Below are 20,401 nucleotides of genomic sequence, written 5' to 3'. Positions count from 1 at the left end.
CTGACAGCCAACACCTCCATCCTGGAGCTTTGGAAGACACAATCCTTCTGACAAAAAAAAGGTTCCAAGACTAGCTTCCATGTGATGCCCCCAATTAACATACAAACTTAAGTACAGTGCATCCCCAAAACCTAAATATTTTCAGTGCTTTCTGAATGACAATCAACCTGTAATTAACTTCCAGGGCAAGTACCAGGTTGTTTGTCCTTTTTCCAAAAACAAAACACTCACCTGATCACAGATCCCCAAAGGTCACTTTCAACTCTCAGCTCATTATTTTTACATCATCTTTGGTCGCAACTAATGAAGACATGAGGATTCTAACAAAGGTCAAATGATTAGACCAGAATTTGGTTTAAAGTGGGAATTTGGGACAGTGGTGATGAAAGTAGATGTTTACGGTCAACCCTGCAAGTCGCAATGCAAGTGGGGCAGGATAAATGTGGATCAAGACGCTTTGTGGCATGGAGATGAATAACGGAGGGGCATCACAAAATAAAATGTGAAGAAAATGCATGGAAAGCATCTGACTGGTCAGGAGACTAAGTATTTCTAGCCTTTTAGAAGTAAAAAGGGATGGGAAGTATCCACGTGTCTGGCTGCACTGGGTCTAATGGCACTGATTGGGCTTGAAAGGAGGTTCTGCTGACAGAATTTTTAAAAATTAGGAGTTAAAGTTAAAAAACAGAACCTCCAAGGTAATTGCGCCAGAATTGCTACCCGAGCCACTGACAAATTGGCATTGTGTAAATACAGTAAATTGCATGGTTCAAAATAGGTATGGGTGAAATGAGTTTTAATTTGTGGGGCAACAGTATTTGTATTGGAAGAAAGGAACGGTTTGGGTGGCATGGACTTCATCTGGGACCTGTCTGTTGGCGAATCAAATTAGTGTGGAGAGAATTTCAGGCCACAAGACAAAATTGCAGAATTAGGAGTCTGTTCCACCATTTGATCATGGCTCATATGGTTTTCACACCCAATCTCTCCCTTCGCCCTGAAACCATTGTTGCCTTTACTCATCAATAACCTCTACCTTAAACACACTCAGTTACATGGGCCTCCACAATCTTCTGCGACAATGAGTTTTGCAGATTCATCATTCCTCCTCAGCTCAGTTCTACAAGTTCTTCGCTTGACTCTGAGGTTGTGCCCTTGGATCAGAGACCCGTCTACACCTTCTCCACATCCACTCTATCCAGGCCTCTCAGTATTCCTTAATTTTCAATCAAATCCACGCGCCCCCCTCCACCCCCACTCCAATCAATCTGTCTAAATTCAATCAACTACAGACCCAGAATCCTCAGCCACATCTCATAACAAGCCCTTCATCTCCAGCATCATTTTTGTCAACCTCTCCTAGACTGCCTCCAAGGCCAGCACATCCATCCTTAGATATGGGTTCAAAACTGATCACAATTGTTCCAAATGTGGTCCGAGCAGAGCCTTCTATAACCTCAGTAGTACATCCCTGCTTGTATCCTTGCAATCTCAAAATTAATGCGAACATTCCACTTGCTTTCTGAACTGACAACTGAACTTGTATATTAACCTTCAGAGAAACCAGAATTAGGACTCCCAAGTCCAAAGATATCAGAGATATCCCATGCCTTCAGTTGCTTCATCCAAATCATTCGTATGTAACGTAAATAGTTGTGGTCCCAAAACTGACCCCTGGAACTCCACGAGCCACTAGCTACCATATTAAAAAAAATCACTTTATTCTGACTCTTATCAGCCAATCGTCTATCCATACCAGCATCTTGCCCCTCACACCATCGGCTCTTAACTGACATAACTTCCTCCTGTCCGATCCTGTGCAGAATCCTGTCAAATGCTTCCTCGAAATCCAAAATAGATCATATCCATTGGCTCTCCTTTGTCTAACTTGCTCACTCCCTCCTCAAAGAATGGAAAACAGATTTGTCAGGCATGAGCCCCCCTTGACAAAGTCACACTGACTCAGCTCTTCATAAAAAAACTGCACAAAGTACTCCGCACTATCATCCTTAATAATAGGCTCTCATATTTTACCAGTGACTGAGATCAGGCTAACCCATTTCACATTTTCTGCCTCACTCTTTCCTTCAACAGAGCTGTCACAGTAGCCATTTTCTAGTGTTCTGGGACCCTCTCTGACTCCACTGAATTCCTCAAAGATCACCACCAATGCCTTCAGAATCTCCTCACACTCTAGGATGTAATCTAATTCAATTTATTTATTGATCTTCTCCTTCAAGATGGCCACTACACTAATCTCTGCCCCCTGACTCTCAAAGTTCTGGTATGCTACTTAATGCCATGTACTTTTTCAGCTCCTCCGCCATTTCTTGGTTCCCCATTACTACTTCTCCGTCCTCATTTTCCAGCGGTCCAATCTCCCCTCTTTCCACTTTCTTATCTATTCATTTCTAAAACAAACTTTTGTAATCTTCTTTTATATTGCTAGCTATGTTTAAACTCATTTTGGAAAAGCGGACAGAGTGAGCAGATTAGGCTTCCAAAGCATTCTAAAAGTCATACACAAGTGAACTTTGTCCACTTCCAAGCTAAAATCTCACTTGTGCAGAATTGATGTCATGTTTATCTATGTAACAATTACACTGTATTGCAATCAAACTAATTCATTGCATGAGGTGCATTTTAAAAAAGTTTTGATTTGATAAAAGCAGTTTTTTTAAAAAACAACAAATACACAAAACTTGCATATTCTTGGTCTTGCAAGTAATCAAGTGTTTGTTCAAGCAGTTAACGTTTTGCTCAGATTAAATGGTTCAGTCTGCCAACACCACTATACAGCATCAAAAAACAGCAAATGAGTTGAATGTAAGTAATTATTCAGAATTACTATTTGTTTGGTCTAAGAGTCAGAACCCAGCAACATGAAAAAAATGCTCAACATCACCTTACTTAATATAGGCATTCTGACGAGAATCTCACATTACAAATGCAATATACCTTGCACAGTTTAACAGTTAGTAGTTCTTGTTTGGCTTGTTCAAACATTCTTTTGAAAACCAAATCTGGATTCCAGCTAAGCACTTCAGTTTTCAACAGTACCTTCTTCAATGACCTTGAAATTCTCATATTACGGACACTATAAACTCAAACATTCTCACTCAAGAAGATTACTTAAGTGAAAGTTCGAAATTATAGCAGTTACAGAAATCTGGTTGAATGAGGACAGGAATAGAAGCTAAATATTTCCTGTTACAAATCAGATCCAAAGGTTGCTCAAAGAAGCAATTATAGTTGTGAAGAGGAACAACATAGTTGGAGAAAAGTTCATAAAATGAGGCCATATCAGTCAAACAGAAGAAAAAAGTGTGGGAATAGGAGTGTACTGTCGACCCGAAAATCATCAGAGGGAGATAAAGAATAAAAATGAAAACACAAACAGCAGTCGAACAGTGGGTGATTTCAACAATAAAAAAGGGACTAAAAATTCCACAGCAAGTCGAAAGATGGAGAAAAACCTTCTGATAAAAGATGAGGGCTCAATACTCCGAAAAACCTAGAATATGAAAAATGGTTGGTATGAAATTAAAAACAGAAACATGATTCAACCATGGCAGTGAAAGAGGAGCAATGTAAAATTCCATGAAGTCAACACTGACAGAAGAAATTAAAAAGGATATTAACACTTCCCAAAGTTGATAAATATACAAGCACAAGTAAAATGTATCTTGAATTACTAAGGAAGGCAAGAGAAGAAAAGCACATGCCGTGACCATCATGTGCTATTCCTCTCTGTATACAGACTCTGTCAGAAATCTGGATGAATATGTCAAAGGAAGAAAGGGATAGAATAAAGCAGCACATGTCAGCCAGCCTTATTTTAAAAGAAAGATAAATTACTGAAAATATTTCAGAGGAATAGGATAAATCTTCACTTAGGAGGACACTGAGTAATCAAAGACAAGGACAGTACTGGAGTTAGCAATGGCTCAAGAGAACTGTCAGTTGTGGCAGCAGTTCCCAGTCAAGTTCGCATCTTGTTGCAATGAGCATAAAGACTAAGATAATGAAGTGCCTCATTGAAATCTCTGAGAAAAAAATACTTATTTAGTCAAGTGTAGAAGCGAAAGTCTAATCCCACCTTCTACAAAGGCTTTTTAATTAATTGCCATTACATATGGGGGTATTCTGAAAGTATAATTCAACCAAAAAAGGTAAAGAATTTAGGTGAACTTTTTTAGACAAAAGGTTGCAAGTAGGAAAGAGAAGCCTCCATCCCATTAGCAGTGGGGACAAGAGGTCAAATCATCTAAATACCAAGGACTAAATGATGTATAAACAGATAAGCTTGAGAAAGGACACCAGAAAACATCATTGTAAGGGGACAATTGTCAAACATCACTTAGTCACTGTGACCTTCGGAAAATGATTCCAGCTTCATAAGATACCAAAAAAAATCCACTCATTATGATTCAGTTGCTAAAAGGTATGGGGAAGAGCATAACAGTCAGAGCAGAGGTGACAAGCACTGATGTCAATGTTGTATGTAATCATGATAAAGCACAAGTGTATAAATATCCTGCACTTTATTGGGAAAGGCAGAACGTCAAAGAGAATACTATGACGGTGCAAGGTAAGGAGTTACGAACAAAGATAGACTGTGCAACTGAACACGGGACTCAAGCCTCCGATTCAAAGTTTCATTCCAATAAAGTCACCACAGATTTATTGAGGGAACATCACATCTGACTAACATTATTTTGTTTATACAAGATATAAAGGGTCAAGCAGGATGCTGCATTTCTTGTAATCTATATGCATTTTAGCCAATGTATTGATAAATAATGCCTGTATGCATGAGGGATCTTAAGTGAAAGTTTGGTATTACAGTTGTTGTGGAAGTAGGGTTGAAAGGAGGACAGGAATGAAAGCTTCACATTCTAGTCAGAGTTCCAATCCAGATGGTTTCATAGTAAGCAAAAAGAAATGATTGTAGCAATTACGAGAACGATGTAGTCGGAGGAAATATCATGAAACAAGGTACATTAGTCAAAGTGAAGAAACGTTGACTGGTCACCAAAACGGTCAGGGAATTCAAGAGAAAGTGACAAGTTGAAAGCAAAATTGACTGACGAGGAAGCTGTTTCTATGATGGAATGATGTCTCCAGGACAGTGCAACAGGTCTCAATATTAGTTCCTTGCTTTTGGCACAAATATCCATAATTTAGATGCCTAAGTGAATTATTAAGGAGTTTGGAAAGGATACAGTAGGAATCACATGGTGGATAAGAAAAGACAAATCTGTAGACGATGGGAAGGCATTAGGTTCACACTGACCCAGAGTTTTCAATTAGCTTTCAGTTGACGTTTTGGAGTTGAAGCCGCGAGATATCTCTCTCTCTCACACTTACTGCTATACTGGAAGAGTTAATGAATAGTAATTAAATTATATGCTAGTTTAAGTATTGTGACAAAGTTGTGCCAATTTCTTGTTTTGTTTGCAATTTAACTGTGGGGTAAAAATAAAGTGTATGTTACTTCAAGCCTCGTAGTGTGACTAATCATATCACATCTGGATTTCAGCACCTTACACTTGCCTTTAACCAAAAGTTAGGGTCCAGGCTATCTCCTGGATGTTTTGAGAAGGTTTTGTCTTGCTCATAACACTGCCTTGCACTCCTTCCTGGGAGAAAAACTAGCTTTTCTTCAGGCCTCAACCAGGTGTCTTGGAAAACTGCCTGAAAAGATAATTTTCAATCTCTAGATTTTTCTAAGTTAAACCAAAACTTGATTTCTGTTTGATTCTTGATTGCTCGCAATGAGGAAATAAGAGATAGAAGAATGTGTTGCCTTGTCTCGAACAGCAGAAACTAAAAAAGGTAACAAGGTTTGATAACTTGAAAATGGAGAGAGAAGATTTCCTACTGTGAGAACATCAAGAATGAGGGATCACTGTTTGAAAGCAAAAGGTCACCTATTTAAGTCAGAGATGGTGTATTTTGTTCTCTCAGTTAGTCGTGAATCTGAGCAATTCCCTTTCTCAGAAGACAATGGAGGCAGTCTTCAAGTACACTTAAATGGCAGAGACAGATGGATTCTTGGTAAGCAAGGGTGTGAAAAATATTTTTTTCCAGGAGGAGGTCACAACATGGAATTGAGGTTCCAAATCAAATCAGCCTTGATCTTATCGATAGGTGGAACAATTTCGTGGATAGGTGGAATAAGACCGAGTAACCTACTGCTGCTCTTAACTGATATATTTGTATATTTTCAGTGCAGTTGTCTGTAATTGCATTGCTCAACAACCATCTCAAAAGATTTTATATTAATCTTCAATTAGCTATCAAAATAAACAAAGCCTTGTTATTATGTCCAATGGTATTACCCCTGAAATATCCGTTCTGACTCAATGCAATTTCTCAGACAGACAGAGGTTTAAGGTCAAGTTCAGATGGTGGCAACTGAGTCAAAGATAAGCAATAATAATTTGATGCATTCTAAAATATTGCCACCTCATTTACTATCAAGACTATAGAGTAGATCAAGTGTCTGAAGTGGTAATGAGCTCCCAGTAAACATCAACGATCAAAAGCCACAATTACAAGCATATAATCTTTAGCATGTTGAGATTGCACAATGGATATTTTATGAGATTTTGAAGACATTTTAACAAAGCAATTAGAAGGTTATGCTATTATCGAGAGTGTCTATCACTTTTCAATTTAAAAAAAGCCTCCTCTTCTTATCCCCTATTATTAAAACTTGTCTTACAAGTTTATGATGCAAGCTCAGGTGTCAGAACAGATGCAGTATAAAAACTATGAAAACAAAGACTCAGTCTGTAATGGTGAATCTTCAACAAATCACAAAAAGAAAAAGGAAAACATGAAGATCAAACTGCACCATGTATAATAATGCTTCAGGGTGTGAATGGTATAAAAATGAACCATGATCTTGGACTGAATCCAAGAGAATAACACTTTTACAGTGTGCTGAAACTCCTGCTAACCATGTAGTACTTGAGGTATCCTAAAATTGCAAAAATCACCATGTAAGTCAAAAAGTATTTTCCTTCTTTTTGCAAGAATAACGCAAATCACAGTTAAAAATCAAAACTATCTAACCTCATATTGGATAGTCCCACTTTGGGAATCTAGCTATTTCTACACACCAGTGTCGTTCAAAAAATAAAACAAGCTATAGACAAAGGATTTTTTTTTTAAATTATATTTCAACAGTCTCCTTTTCATCTGTATGCAACCAAAAATTTCAAACTAAGTTTGATTTGATTTGTTGTAGTCAAATGTACGTAAGTACAGTAAAAACTCAGTATACAAGTATTACATTACATAGATCATAGGGGGCTTAGACAGGGTGAGGAGGTGCACAAAGCAAGATCCACATTATTTGAAGTTATACAGTCCATTCTGCTGTCTAACAATGGCAGGAAAAAAGCTGTTCTTGATCCTATTGGTGCTGGTGTTCAAGCTTTTGTATCTTATACCTGATAGCAGAGGTTGGAAGAGCATTACCAGGGTGGGAGGTGTCTTTGATGTTGGCAGCCTTTTCCCGGCAACTCGTATAAATAGAGTACATGGATGGGAAGTTGATTTCCAAATGATCTGGATTGTACATACAGCCTTCTGTGGTTTTTTACAATCCTTAACAGAGCAGTTGCCATACCAAGCCATCAAGAGCTAGTTAGAATGCTTTCTCTGGTACATCTTTTAAATACTTGATCAGGGTCCTTATGGACATGCTGAATTTCCAAAACCACCTAAGTAAGAACAGGTGTTGTTGCCCCTTCTTGACCATCACATTGATGTGGCAAGTCCAGGAAAGATTATTGGTTATCGTCACTCCGAGCAAGTTGACACTCTCAACCCTCCCCAGCTCCATTGATGCAGATGGGGGCATGCCATCCTCCTTTCTTCCTGAAAGAAATGCCAAGATCTTTTGTGTTGCCAATATCAAGAGAGATAGTGTTATAGGGCAACAATAACAAAAGTCCTCCACCTGCTTCCTGCATTCTGACTCATGGCTATTTGAGATTCATCTTACCACAGTGGTGCTGTCAGTAAACTTGTAAATGCACTCATACAGAATTTGGCTACACAGTCGTGGTTGTATATGCATCCTTGCAATGTGCCAGTGTAGAGGGTTACTGTGGAGGAGGTGCTGTTGTCTATCTTCACTGATGGCAATCTGGAAGCAGAGGATCCAGTTGGCACAGTGAAGAGCCAATTCCGAAATCTCAGGAGTTTGGACGTTAGTCTGGAAGGGATTATGGTCGGCATGCTTGTTATCTAGATGTTCCAGAAATGAGTTTAGGGCGAGGGAAATGGCATCCGCTGTTGACCCGTTTTGCTAGTTGGCAAATTGCAAGGGATCTGGGCAGGCTGGGAGGCTAAAGGTGATGTGGGCCATGACCAGCCTCTCAAAGCACTTCATGATTCTCGAGGTCAGAGCCACTGGCAGTAGCCAGTAAGGCAGTTTGAACGGGTTTTCTTTGGTACTTGGATGATGCTGGTCTTCTTGAGGTATGTGGGGACTTCAATTGTAGAAGGGAGAGGTTGAAGATGTCAGTGAATACCTCTGCCAATTGGTCCACACAGGATCCAAGTGCATGGCCAGGGACTCTGTCTGAGCCTGTCCCTTTCCTTGGGTTCATTCTTAGGAAATCCGATCTGACGTGTGCAGCAGTGATGAAGGGAGCTGACAGTGCGTCGCTGGCATTCTGTTCAACTGAGCCTAGAAAGCTTCGAGCACATCAGGGAGGAATTTGTAGCGTGGATTTCTTCACTAACCTGGCATTGCATGAAAATACGGATGGCCAATTTATGTGCCAGACGTAATAAATTTTGATGATCTTTAATACAAAATGTCCATTGGTTGTAAGTCCATGTAGTAAAATAACAGATACCAGCTAGGAAGGAAAGGCCATGAGAGTCTCCATTTCCACACCAAACTCATCTTAAATATGTCAACAATCATCATAAAATGGCTGTAAGCTGGGGAAATGGTTCAAGTAACTCAGCACACACACAGTGGATTTTACAGAGGAGTAATGCAGCTGGCTCTATTCCAGACTGTGAAACAAACCTCAGATTATGTCAAGAGGACATGAACACTTGGATACATACACAGCAACACAGGCAGCCACACAAAAAAAAACACTGAGAAACCACAAATGACAATAATCGTTTTTTAAATTAACAAACAGATCCTTAGGGAAAAAGAAGTGTCCACATTGTTTGCCTTGTTCTGGACTGAGGTGTCGTGTGTGGGAATTAAGCAGGAATGTTGAATCATTGTTGGATAAATCTAAACTGCCACACATTCACAATAATTACAAGGTCTAAAATGGAAACCTGTACTGCTCGCAAGGCTTTTCACTGTGCTCAGTACACGTGACAATAAATTCAATTCAATTCAATTCACGTGGGGTTGTTTCCCCACCTTTTAAGTGTGGGAAGGCCAGGAAGTACAGATGATTGATCAAAAAGCATATCACAAAAGGACATTGAAAAATACAGTGCAGGACAGGCCCTTTCGTCCCCGATGCTGCACTTATCTGTCAACTATTCTCAGCTTATCCCCCTACACTATTCCATCATCATCCATGTGCTTATCCAAGGATTATTTAAATCTCCCTAATGCAGCTGAGTTGACTACATTGGCAGGTAGGGTATTCCACACCCTTATCACTCTGAGCAAAGAACCTGCCTCTAACATCTGTCTTAAATCAATCACCCCTCAATTTGTAGCTCTGCCCCCTCGTACAAGCTGGCGTCATCATCCTGTCTACCCTATCTAATCCTCTGATCATCTTGTATGTCTCTATCAAATCCCCTCTTAGATTTGGGTCTGTTCTCATTGGAAAGAATGCTATCAGCCTTTCCTCATAAGACCTTCCCTCCAGACAAGGCAACATCCTGGTAAAGCTCCTCTGCTTCCACATCCTTCCCAAAATATGGCTACCAGAACTGTACACAATATTCCAAGTATGGCCATTGTGTATAGTTGCAACAAGATATTGTGGCTCCAGAACTCAATCCCTCTACGAATGAAACCTAACACATCATATGTCTTCTTAACACCACCAATCAACCAGAATGGCAACTTTCAGGAATCTATGTACATGGACTCCAAGATCCCTCTGCCCATCCACACCAAGAATCTTTCCATTGACCTGGTACTCTGCCTTCCCATTATTCTTCCCAAAGTGCAATGACAAAGAAAAGCAATGAAAAGTATTTAAAATTGAATGTTTGTTTCCAGTCAAAGAAAATCCAAAAATGTTTTATAAATCCATGAAGAGCTAAAGGATAACCATGAAGTGAATTGGATCCCTCAAGATCAGAGAGGTAAGCAATGGTTATGGAGTCTACAAAAGTGAGCATGATTTTTAAGTGAAGACTTTGCTTCTGTGTTCACCAAAGGAAATGATACAGACATGGTAGTTAAAGAGTGCAACAGGGATCAGTTAACAAAGAAATGCTAGGGTAACCAGCAATATCCATATCTTATTTGAGTGAATTTAAAAATATGCATCGCAAATTTATGAAAGCACAAATCAATCAAGATTAGCTCACCTTCTCAAGAGCAACAAACATCAAGAAAGCCCACATTCTGTGAATAAACTTCAAAAAACTGTCAGTTTCTCGGCACGTTCATTACATAGTTAATACAAAGGAATAAATTTACTTCCTTCTGGTACAGTGATTAAAACTGATTTCAAAACTCCATCTGCCTATTTGAACATGGATCCCCAGAATATTACCTGGGCATCTGCAATAATACTACTGCTACAATATTGTCTCTGTCATACTTAAACAACAAACATTACAACAGTTGAAATAACTCTGATCAATGTTCCAGTATGCTGATAACTTCAAATGACCAAAATGGTGCCAAAAAATTTAAAGTGAACAGCTCATGAGTGACAAAAGATCCAGAAAGCACCAGTAATCCTGTAAATGAAGCATTAAACTAAGACAGAGTAGAAAAAAAAATTATAATTTTACTCTTGCTGGCCCTCCTTAGGGGTGCCCAACTGAACAAGATAAAACAAAACGAGGGAACTTGACTCTGCATCGAAGAAGATGTTAATTCCATGAAGACCTTGGTGAAGCATCTCTGGATCTGAAACATTTACTTGACTTTCTCTCCACATATGCTGCCAGACCTGCTGGGTTTTCCCAGATATTTCTGTTTTTGTTTCTGATTTCCAGCATCCACAGTTTTGTTAATTTCATGTTCTAAGAAGAAAACGGTCATCCTGGAATCCATCTTATTATGGGTCTTTTCATCAAATTTTAACTCGAAATTGGAGTTCATAAACTAAGTCATAAAATTCTATCTGCAATGTTATGAAGATAATATGGGAATTACAATTTCAATTTCAAAACGTGAAGCATGCTTCACTCGTAAAATTACTTCAATTAATTTAAGAGGGAAAAAGAAAGGAAATTAAACAGAGGGTGCAATCTTCATGTGCTTGCATAAATTATTTGAATACTTCTAAGCTGCAAGGTAATTTTTGCATGGAAAAAGTTCGCTGCTCACAAAAGTCAATAAATTCATGAAGAAATACCAAAACACAAATTTTGTTTTGCCATCTGTTTCAATGAGAATATTTTAAAACATTTACAGTGCACACTCTGCAATACAACTTAACTGACAGCATTTCTGAGCAACCTTTGTGGAAAACGCCATGTAAGAAAGCACAGTGCAATGATATAGTGATTTTATTAAGGCTGTATGAAACTTCGTCAACATGTAGGAAGAAAGGTTTGCTAAAAAGGTAACTGCCTTATCAAAAACCTGGCAAGATTTCCTACCCCCTCTTCCAGTTTCATTCATTCTTAGCTGTGACGTATGCAAATTTGGGAGTACAACGATATGCAAAATATGCAAGCCTTTCACACAAAAAAAATGTTATTTCAAGTTTGCCCCTGTTTGGGCTTCAAAACAACATATGAATTAAAAGCACAAGCAACAACAAAAAAAAAAGTTTGTTTTCAGCAGGTAGAGTCTCATATAATTCAAAATCTGCAGCTTATCGGTGCTGTAGTGAGAGCAATTTAAAAATTTAGAATACCTTGCAAGAGCATTTTTCTTTTGGAACTATAAACTGAATTTGAAGGCGAACTTTTATAGCTGGAAAAATCAAGAAAGCTCTTTAAACTGAAAATCAAGTACTTGATATTTTTGAGATGCTTTGTGAAACAGTGTTATGACACAGACACCCAAATCAAAATCAGCTTACTAGTCCATATATTTGTAACAAGGATTTAAATCCTAACCTCCTTAAAACCTCTCCGCCCAACTCAAACAAACACAGACAAATGGACACAGTTCAGGTATAAATCAAAATGAAAAAAAAATGAGATGTGAATGGTCAATTCACGAAAGCCATCTCCACGATCCGTAATCTCACAGACACATAGGATTGTATCTTGCTTACTTTCTCAAAGCACAGAACATTCTGAGGAATATTCATTTAATAGTAAGTGAAAGTTGAGAGAATCCAAGCTGATAAGTTGATAATGGAAGGTTAACCAAGTCATACTTCAGTCATTTTTTTCCAGTCATACTTCAGGCACAATCGTTCTGTTTAAAACGCAATTCAAAACTAGTTCAAACTTTGGTTTTTCTTTGATGGACTGATCAGACTCCATAAAATAGTGATAACTTTCCAATGGCCATTGTATATTACATCAGAGAACGGACTAATAATTTGATTAGATTGGGATCAAGGCTTCGGGCTTTGCCATCAGCCCCATAAATAAAAACCAAATGCTAGAAATTCTCAGCAGGTAAGCTCTGTGGACAAAGAAACAGAGTGGCATTTCAAAGCAATAAACTCTTCATTGAGCTGGAAAAGTTTTCCCAAGGAAAACTGTCTCAACTTATCCAATCGTTCTTCATAACTGAAGTATATCATTTCTAGCAGCATTCTTAACAACAACTTCTGCACTCCCCAAGGCATTCAAATCCTTCTTGATGTTCTGTGCTCCAGAGTCATATAAAATACTCAGCCAAGGTATAATCAAACATCCTGTACAAATTCAATGTAACTTCCCTGCTTTTGTCCATGCCTTACCCCTGAAGAAACCGACAAATGATTTTTTTTTGAACACCTGTCTTGGCATGCCTCCCAGCTTTAGTGACTTCAACATATATTCATACAGGTCTCATTGCTCCTGACACTCTGTGGAACAGTACCATTTCTTTGTACCAAAATTGATCACCTCAAACTCCTCCACGTTGAATTTGATCTGCCACCTAACCACCCACTCCACCAATTTGTCAATGAAGCTCTACACTAAGTTTTGAAGTTCTACACCTCTGTTTACCAAAACTTCCATGTTTTCCATTGTCCACAAACGTTGGCGCAACAAAGAAATGCCAACCAGTTCAGCATGTTTTGATAACAATACTCTCAGTTCTGGTATCAGCACCGTGTCGCCTATCGTCCATATTCTAAATTAAAAGTGGAAGCTTTTTTTTCTAATCATCATTTGTGGCATATCAATGTCACTGACTAGACAATAGGTGCTGGCCCAATGTTAATCTCCCTCTAGAATGTGATATTCCACTGTTTTCTTGAACTGCTCATGTCGTTGGAGCATAGGCACACCCAAGATGCTGTTTGGAAGGACTTAGACCCAGCAGCAGTGAAGGAAAGATGATATAGTTCCAACTCAATGGTATTGCTTTGAGAGAAACATTCAAGTGACGGTCCCATGCATCTTTGTCTGTCCTTCTAGGCGAACTGGCATATGTGCCAAAGCAATACCTGTACCAATCAGCACTCTCATCACAGAAGATGAATGCTGGCTTTCCCCTTTATATTAATATTCTTCCAAATCATCCTGATGAGTGCATGATGAAAAGCTCGAACAAAATGCGTTTTTTTTGCATGAATTGTGTGAATGGAATTTCTCTGGAATGATTCTATTTCTTTCAGAACGCATGATTTGCACATTTTATGGCTTCTATTTGAATTGCACTTATCATTTCATGATATATTTTTCAGCACCCAGAGATTTATTTGCTCCACCACCTAGAGTCACAGACACAGATGCACAATATGGAAGAGACCCTTCGATCCAACTCATCCGTGCCAATCAGATATCCTAAATTAATCTAGTCCCATTTGCCAGCACTTGGCCCATATCCCCCTCAACCCTTCCTACTCATACACCCATCCAGGTGCCTTTGAAATGTTGACATTGTATCAACATCTATCAACTCAGCTGACTACTCCTTCTTTATGTGCATCACCCGTTGCATGAACAAGTTGCCCCTCAGGTCCCTTCTCAATCTTTCCCCTCTGCACCTCAAAGCTACTCTGCCCTCTAGTTTTGGACTCCCCTACCATGGGAATAAGACCTTGCCTATTCACCCGATCCATGTGTTTCTAGATGTAACACCTCAGCCTCTGACGCTCCAGAGAAAACAGCCCCAGTCTATTCAGTCTCTCCCTATCGCTCAAACCCTCCAACCCTGGCAATATCCTTGTCAATCTTTTTTGAACCCTTTCAAGTTTCACAACATCTTTCTTACAGCAGGAAAATTAGAATTGAACACATTATTCCAAAAATGGCCAACCAAAGTTCTGTACAACCACAACATGACCTCCCAGCTCCTAAAATCAATGCACTGATCTTATTTTGAAAATAAAATGTAAAAGACTTGACAGCCCAGTGACTCTAGCTGCCGGACTTATCTACATGGCATTCAGCATTAACATGCCAACTCTGCGAGTTTAAGTTCATAACTGTTTAGTCACAGACCTCCTTCACATTTTTAAAATGTCAGTCTTTATTTTCTTTCTTTCCAATGCAAAAAAGAAAATCTTAACTTGCTTGTTTGGCAAGTTTAAGGCTAGTATCTAAATTGTAAAAACACACTTGACTTTTACATTACAGTTAAAATACATAAGATAAAAAAGAACTGGCTTAACTGTAACTCTTGAAATACTAAAAATAATATTAACTACTCAGTGACTATTTCAATATACAGTTCTATCCCATAAATATATCTACAGCAAAGGCAAAGTCAGTAAAACTGGTCATGTCTCATGCAATTCCAGCAGCAGGGAGAGAACCCTAGCTTTTAGTTGAAACAGAGAGGAAGATGACCTTTGACATCCAGCTTCAAAACCCCAGCAACTGCAGAACGCTAAAACTAAAAATCCTACACCTCACCCATTCAGGCTGCTTCTATTATTCCAGCTGTGAAAAAAAAACCGAGGCCTCACAAGCAAGCAGACTCACAATGAGCAGACCACTTGGGAAATATCTCAAGCTTTCTTCATAAAAGAAGTGAAAAAAATACTTCTCTTTCAGCCACACTATCAATAGGGATAAAACTTTATATACTGCTCTGTGTTAGTCTTTAACATGACTTGAAGATTGTATCCAACATCTGAGTGATTACTGTGAGCACCAAATGGCTGCCAGCACATACGCAGGCTGAGGCATCAGCCAGCTCTAAATACATAAGTGCCACTGGTGTCATGACCAACATGGTGAACATTTCAAACAAGACTGGCAAGTGATCAGTGTACTTCAAGGGATGCAGTCACTTCAACTTTTCAATCCTGGAAAGATGGCTGGCTGTACACAAATAATAGAGCTGGCCTCAGGCCCTAATTACTGGCTCCATAGAAAATCTAAATGGAACAGGTGTTTTAAAATCGCTTACAAAGGGAGTTAGCTTTATGTTTGGGTGTACACACCCCATGCGCCACCTAGAGGTAGCATTGATACAATTCATCCCATCCTAATCAGTCTTTGCAGTTGAAAATAAATGACCTGCATAAAGAAAGATTGAACTTGTACTGAAGTGTAAATAAAACCTGGCCAAATTTCTCCAAGTAAAAATGAAATCAGAATCAATTCTGTAAAACTCTTTGAAAAAAAAGTCGATCTGAATCCTAGAATCATGGCATACATTTATAACCAAACATCACCTTGGCTTCAAAACTACATTTTTTAAAACCTGTATCAGTAATTGTTTCCATTCAAATAAACAAAGCAAGTTCAAGAGTTCTGGGGTCTACTCCTGCTCATTTCTTATCTATTGTAAATATGCTTCCATAAAACAGTTAGCAATCCATAGAATCCTTGATTATCTAGCGTTCAATCTGCACAGATTACTAAGCAGCTTGAACAAACCTCCATTCACATTTCAGCACGTACATACCAGCATGTCTGTGGCATGAAGATAATGTTTGCTTGCCATGCATCGTTCCAGCTTTTGTGGCACCTGTTTGATGTTCTCAATTTCATCAAGCAGATTGAGGACATGCTTGTGTTCAATCCCTTCAATCCAAAGTTTGCGCAGCTCATCCCTTTTGCAGTGAAGGAGCATTTTGCATGAAAGCAAATTCTCCTTCACCTGCTTGATTTTGTTGCGTGAGCTGGTGATACGTTCTGTGATACTTTGGTACGTCCTGATGGCTGTGGTAAGTTCTGTGTAGTGCTGTACAATCAATTCATCTAAGTCACGGTCGCATTTCTCATAAGCTTCCTCAAGGCGGCCCTTCTCAGCTTCTCGATCATGAATATCATCACTCATAGACAGAGTTCTACAAAAAGACATAGGAAAAATAGAATTAAGAGGATATTTCACTTGAATGACAAAATATACTTGCCAACATCACTTGAATCTGACTGAAGTCTTTCAAAATAGTAAATGGACATTTTCATTTTAGGTAATGCAAAATGCTGAATTTTGCTATTGACCATGTTTGTAATTATTTTTGATAAGCAGCTTTGGTAAAAGATTTAAGAAAAAATAATTTTAAAGGTTTTATTTCTCTGTATACCCACAGGTCAAACATACTGCACTGCATGAACCATTTCTAAAAGACTCATGAAGAAATACATAAAAGGGAAAATGAACATTTCTGCATTCCCAATTTGCTGTAGAGGATGATATCATATTAGATACTTGCATGATCATCACCAGGAGCTTTCACATTAATGGCACAAACTGGATTTTGACATAATAAAATTGCCATGATGTGCTGATTAACTGCTTGTAATGTAACCTACATTGCCATTGCACAGGGGCTTTTTAAATTTTAATATTTTAACTGAATTGAACAGAAAAATCAAACAGACCTTCCAGTGTACGCACTTCATGCTCAGATACAAATTTCAATTTTCTGGTGCCAAAAAAGGCATATTGCATGAAACAATCATACTGACCATTCCCAAAAGTGGACTGTAATACTTTATTTTGTTCTATTCACTGGATGCAGGGGATGAAGAATGACTCAAAATTTGTGAGAAGATTTGTAGCTCAGGTGCTCGTTGTTGTGGTTCTGTTCGCCAAGCTGGGAGTTTTTGTTGCAAACGTTTTGACCCCTTTCTTGGTGACATCCTCAGTGCTTGGGAGCCTCCTGTGAAGCGCTTCTGTGCTGATTCCTCCGGCATTTATAGTGGTATTTACCACTATTGCCGAGTGGTGACTCTTGCCTAGTAAACAACTACCGTATCCAATGATCAAATACTGTGAGAAATTGAACTCCGTGATCACATAAATAGCAAGTGACATTCACACCACACAAATTCCAGAAACAAATTAACTATTTTTGAGAAGATTTGTAGCTCAGATTGATGACAAAGTATCTAGGTTGGCTCACTGAACTTGAAGGTTTGTTATCAGACATTTCATGACCATACGAGTTAGCATCAGTGAGAGTCTCTGGAGAAGAACTCGTGGTATGTCCCACCTCTCTATTTGTAGGTCTTGGTTTCTTAACAAATTAACTCTTGACCCTTGGCATTTAATGGTGTTAGCATCATTGAAATCCCCAATATCAACATAGTGGTGGTTACTATTGACCAGAAACACAATTGGACTCGTCATATAAATAGAGACAACAAGAGCAGGTCAGAGGCTAGGAATCGTGCAGTAAAAAAAAATCTTGCTCTAAGAGCTGCTCCTTTTTTTTTGAGGTATTTTACTTGTTGGAGCTGACATCTTTGAGTTCCAGGAGGAACGATTACTGTTTTATAAGCTGTTGGTTTTTTGTTTGGAACATTGAGAGGAAAAAAAGATCAAAACAACAGCACTTTAAAAAGGAGGGAAAGAGACAAAGGCAGAGACCCCATAATCAGTGAATTAAACGACAAAACAATCCTCCATTGCTGTCTGACACAGGAGTGAATCTGTACAGCTACTGCCTTTGCGGTTTGAGTTAAAGTATTTTTGGACATTGGAGTGCATCTAAGAAAAAATGAACAAACAGCAAAAATCACAGCTAACCTTGGAGGAACCAGTGTGGGGGAATTCACAGCACGAGGGCAGATAAGTGCATAGTTTTCAAATGTAACCTTGCGGTTCTTTTTTGTAAATCTACAATAGTGAGTAGACGGAGTACTTATTGATTACATGTTTTATTGAGATTTGTCTTCTTGACAATTTTAAAACATAAAACAGGCTATCCTGGATAAGTGATTTTTGGAGTATTCAGACCTATTTTCTGGGTCTGTAGATTGTGAAGGTGCAAAAACAGCCTTCATTAAAGTCATGTGCTATTTCTGTCAGATGTGGGAGATTAGGGAGATTCTATTTTTACTGATGATTGTGGCTGCAGTCAAGGTGTTTACATAGATTAGATTACTTAGTGTGGAAACAAGCCCTTCAGCCCAACAAGTCCGCAGAGCAACCCACCCAGACCCATTCCCCCACATTTATGTTCACCGAACACTACGGGCAATTTAGCATGGCCAATTCACGTAACCTGCACATTTTTGGACTGTGGGAGGAAACCGGAGCACCTGAAGCAAATCCACGCAGACACAGGGAGAATATGCAAACTCCACACAGATTGTTGCAGTGAACTGTACAGGAAGGGCACATTGCAGCTGAATTGGAAGGGGACTAATATGCTGGCAGGGGGATTGGCCAGAGCCACTTAGAAGGATTTAAACCAGTTAAGTGGGTGTGGAGTGGAGTTGGAAGTCCGGGGATGGGGGATGTTGGTGGCCGGAAGGTAGTGTGGACAGATCAGCCTGAGACTGGTACAGTTAATAAAAGGAGCAAAATCAAACAGTTAGGACAGGCAGGAACAAAGCAGAGAACGAGGTAGGACTGACAAATTAAACTGCATTTATTTCAATCCAGGAGACCTAACAGGCAAGGCACGGTCGCTCAGTGGTTAGCACTGCTGTCTCTCATAATCAGGGACCCGGTATCAATTCCAGCCTCAGGTGCCTGTCTGTGTGAAGTTTGCACATTCGCCTCATGTCTGCATGGGTTTCCTCCGAGTGCTCCGGTTTCCTCCCACAATCCAAAGATGAGCGGGTTAGGGGAATTAGCCGTGCTAAAATTATCCACAGTGTTCAAGGATGTGTAGGTTGGCTGCATTAGTCAGGGGTAATTGTCAAGTAATAAAAGGTAGGGGAATGGGTCTGGGTGGGTTACTCGGAGGGTCAGAGTGGACTTGATGGGCTGAATGACTTGTTTCTGCACTGTAGGAATTCTATGATTCTATGAACTCAGGGCATGGGGTTACGAACATAAAATTTGGTTATCATAATGATTAAAAACACACAGCTCAAGGATGAACAGGACTGGCAGCTTAAATGTTCCAGTGTACAAATGCGATAGGAAACGATAGAAAAAGGGGGGGGGGGGGGGGGTACCATTTTTGAAAAGGGGGAACATTACAGCTGTACTTGGAGAATATTCCTGGGAATACGTCCAGGGAGGTTATTTGGGTGGAACTGAGAAATAAGAAAGGGACAATCATTTCACTGGAAATATACAGCATAACCTACAGCAGTCAGTGGGAAGTTGAGAAACAAATTTCTAAAGAGATCTGTTGTCTCTAAGAATAATGGGGTAGTTATGGTAGGGGATTTTAACTTTCAAAACACAGACTGGGACTGCCAGTGTTAAGGGTTTAGATGGGGAGGAATTTGTTAAGTGTGTCTGAGAAAATGTTCTGATTCAGCATGTTCCAGAGAAGGTGCAAAACTTGACCTACTCTTGGGAAATAAAGCAGGGCAGGTGACTAAGGTGTCAGTGGAGGACAACTTCAGGGCCAGTGACCAAAATTCTATGATTTTTAAAATAGTGATGGAAAGGGATAGACCAGATTTAAAAGTTGAAGTTTTAAATTGGAAGAAGGTCAATTTTGACAGTATTCGGCAAGAACTTTCAAAAGTTGATGGAGGGGCAGATGTTCGCAGGTAAAAGGGACAGCTGGAAAATGGGAAACGTTAAAAAATGAGATAATGAGAGTCTAGAGACAGTATATTCCTGTTAAGGTGAAATGCAAGGCTGGTAGGTGTAGGAAACGCACAACGATGAAAGAATTTGAGGTTTGGGTCAAGAAAAAGAAGGAAGCTTTTGTCAGGTATAGACAGCAGGATCGAATGAATCCCTAGAAGTGTATAAAGGCAGAAGGAG

At 39.2% G+C, this 20,401-nt stretch overlaps 1 protein-coding gene across 1 annotated transcript in view; it reads right to left on the bottom strand.

Moving 5' to 3' along the window:
• The window catches only part of exoc4 (exocyst complex component 4), a 582,261-nt gene that overhangs the window by 548,386 nt on the left and 13,474 nt on the right, over positions 1–20,401 (bottom strand). Inside the window, exon 2 of the mRNA XM_060842705.1 lies at positions 16,178–16,562. Coding sequence (XP_060698688.1) covers positions 16,178–16,562 — 385 coding nt within the window. The remainder of the gene's footprint in view (positions 1–16,177; positions 16,563–20,401) is intronic.

This window comes from Hemiscyllium ocellatum, chromosome 23 (assembly GCF_020745735.1).
Source record: "Hemiscyllium ocellatum isolate sHemOce1 chromosome 23, sHemOce1.pat.X.cur, whole genome shotgun sequence".
Taxonomy (NCBI): domain Eukaryota; kingdom Metazoa; phylum Chordata; class Chondrichthyes; order Orectolobiformes; family Hemiscylliidae; genus Hemiscyllium; species Hemiscyllium ocellatum.
The sequence above is the reverse complement of the archived record's forward strand: the minus strand, read 5'-3'. Positions and strand labels throughout refer to the sequence as shown.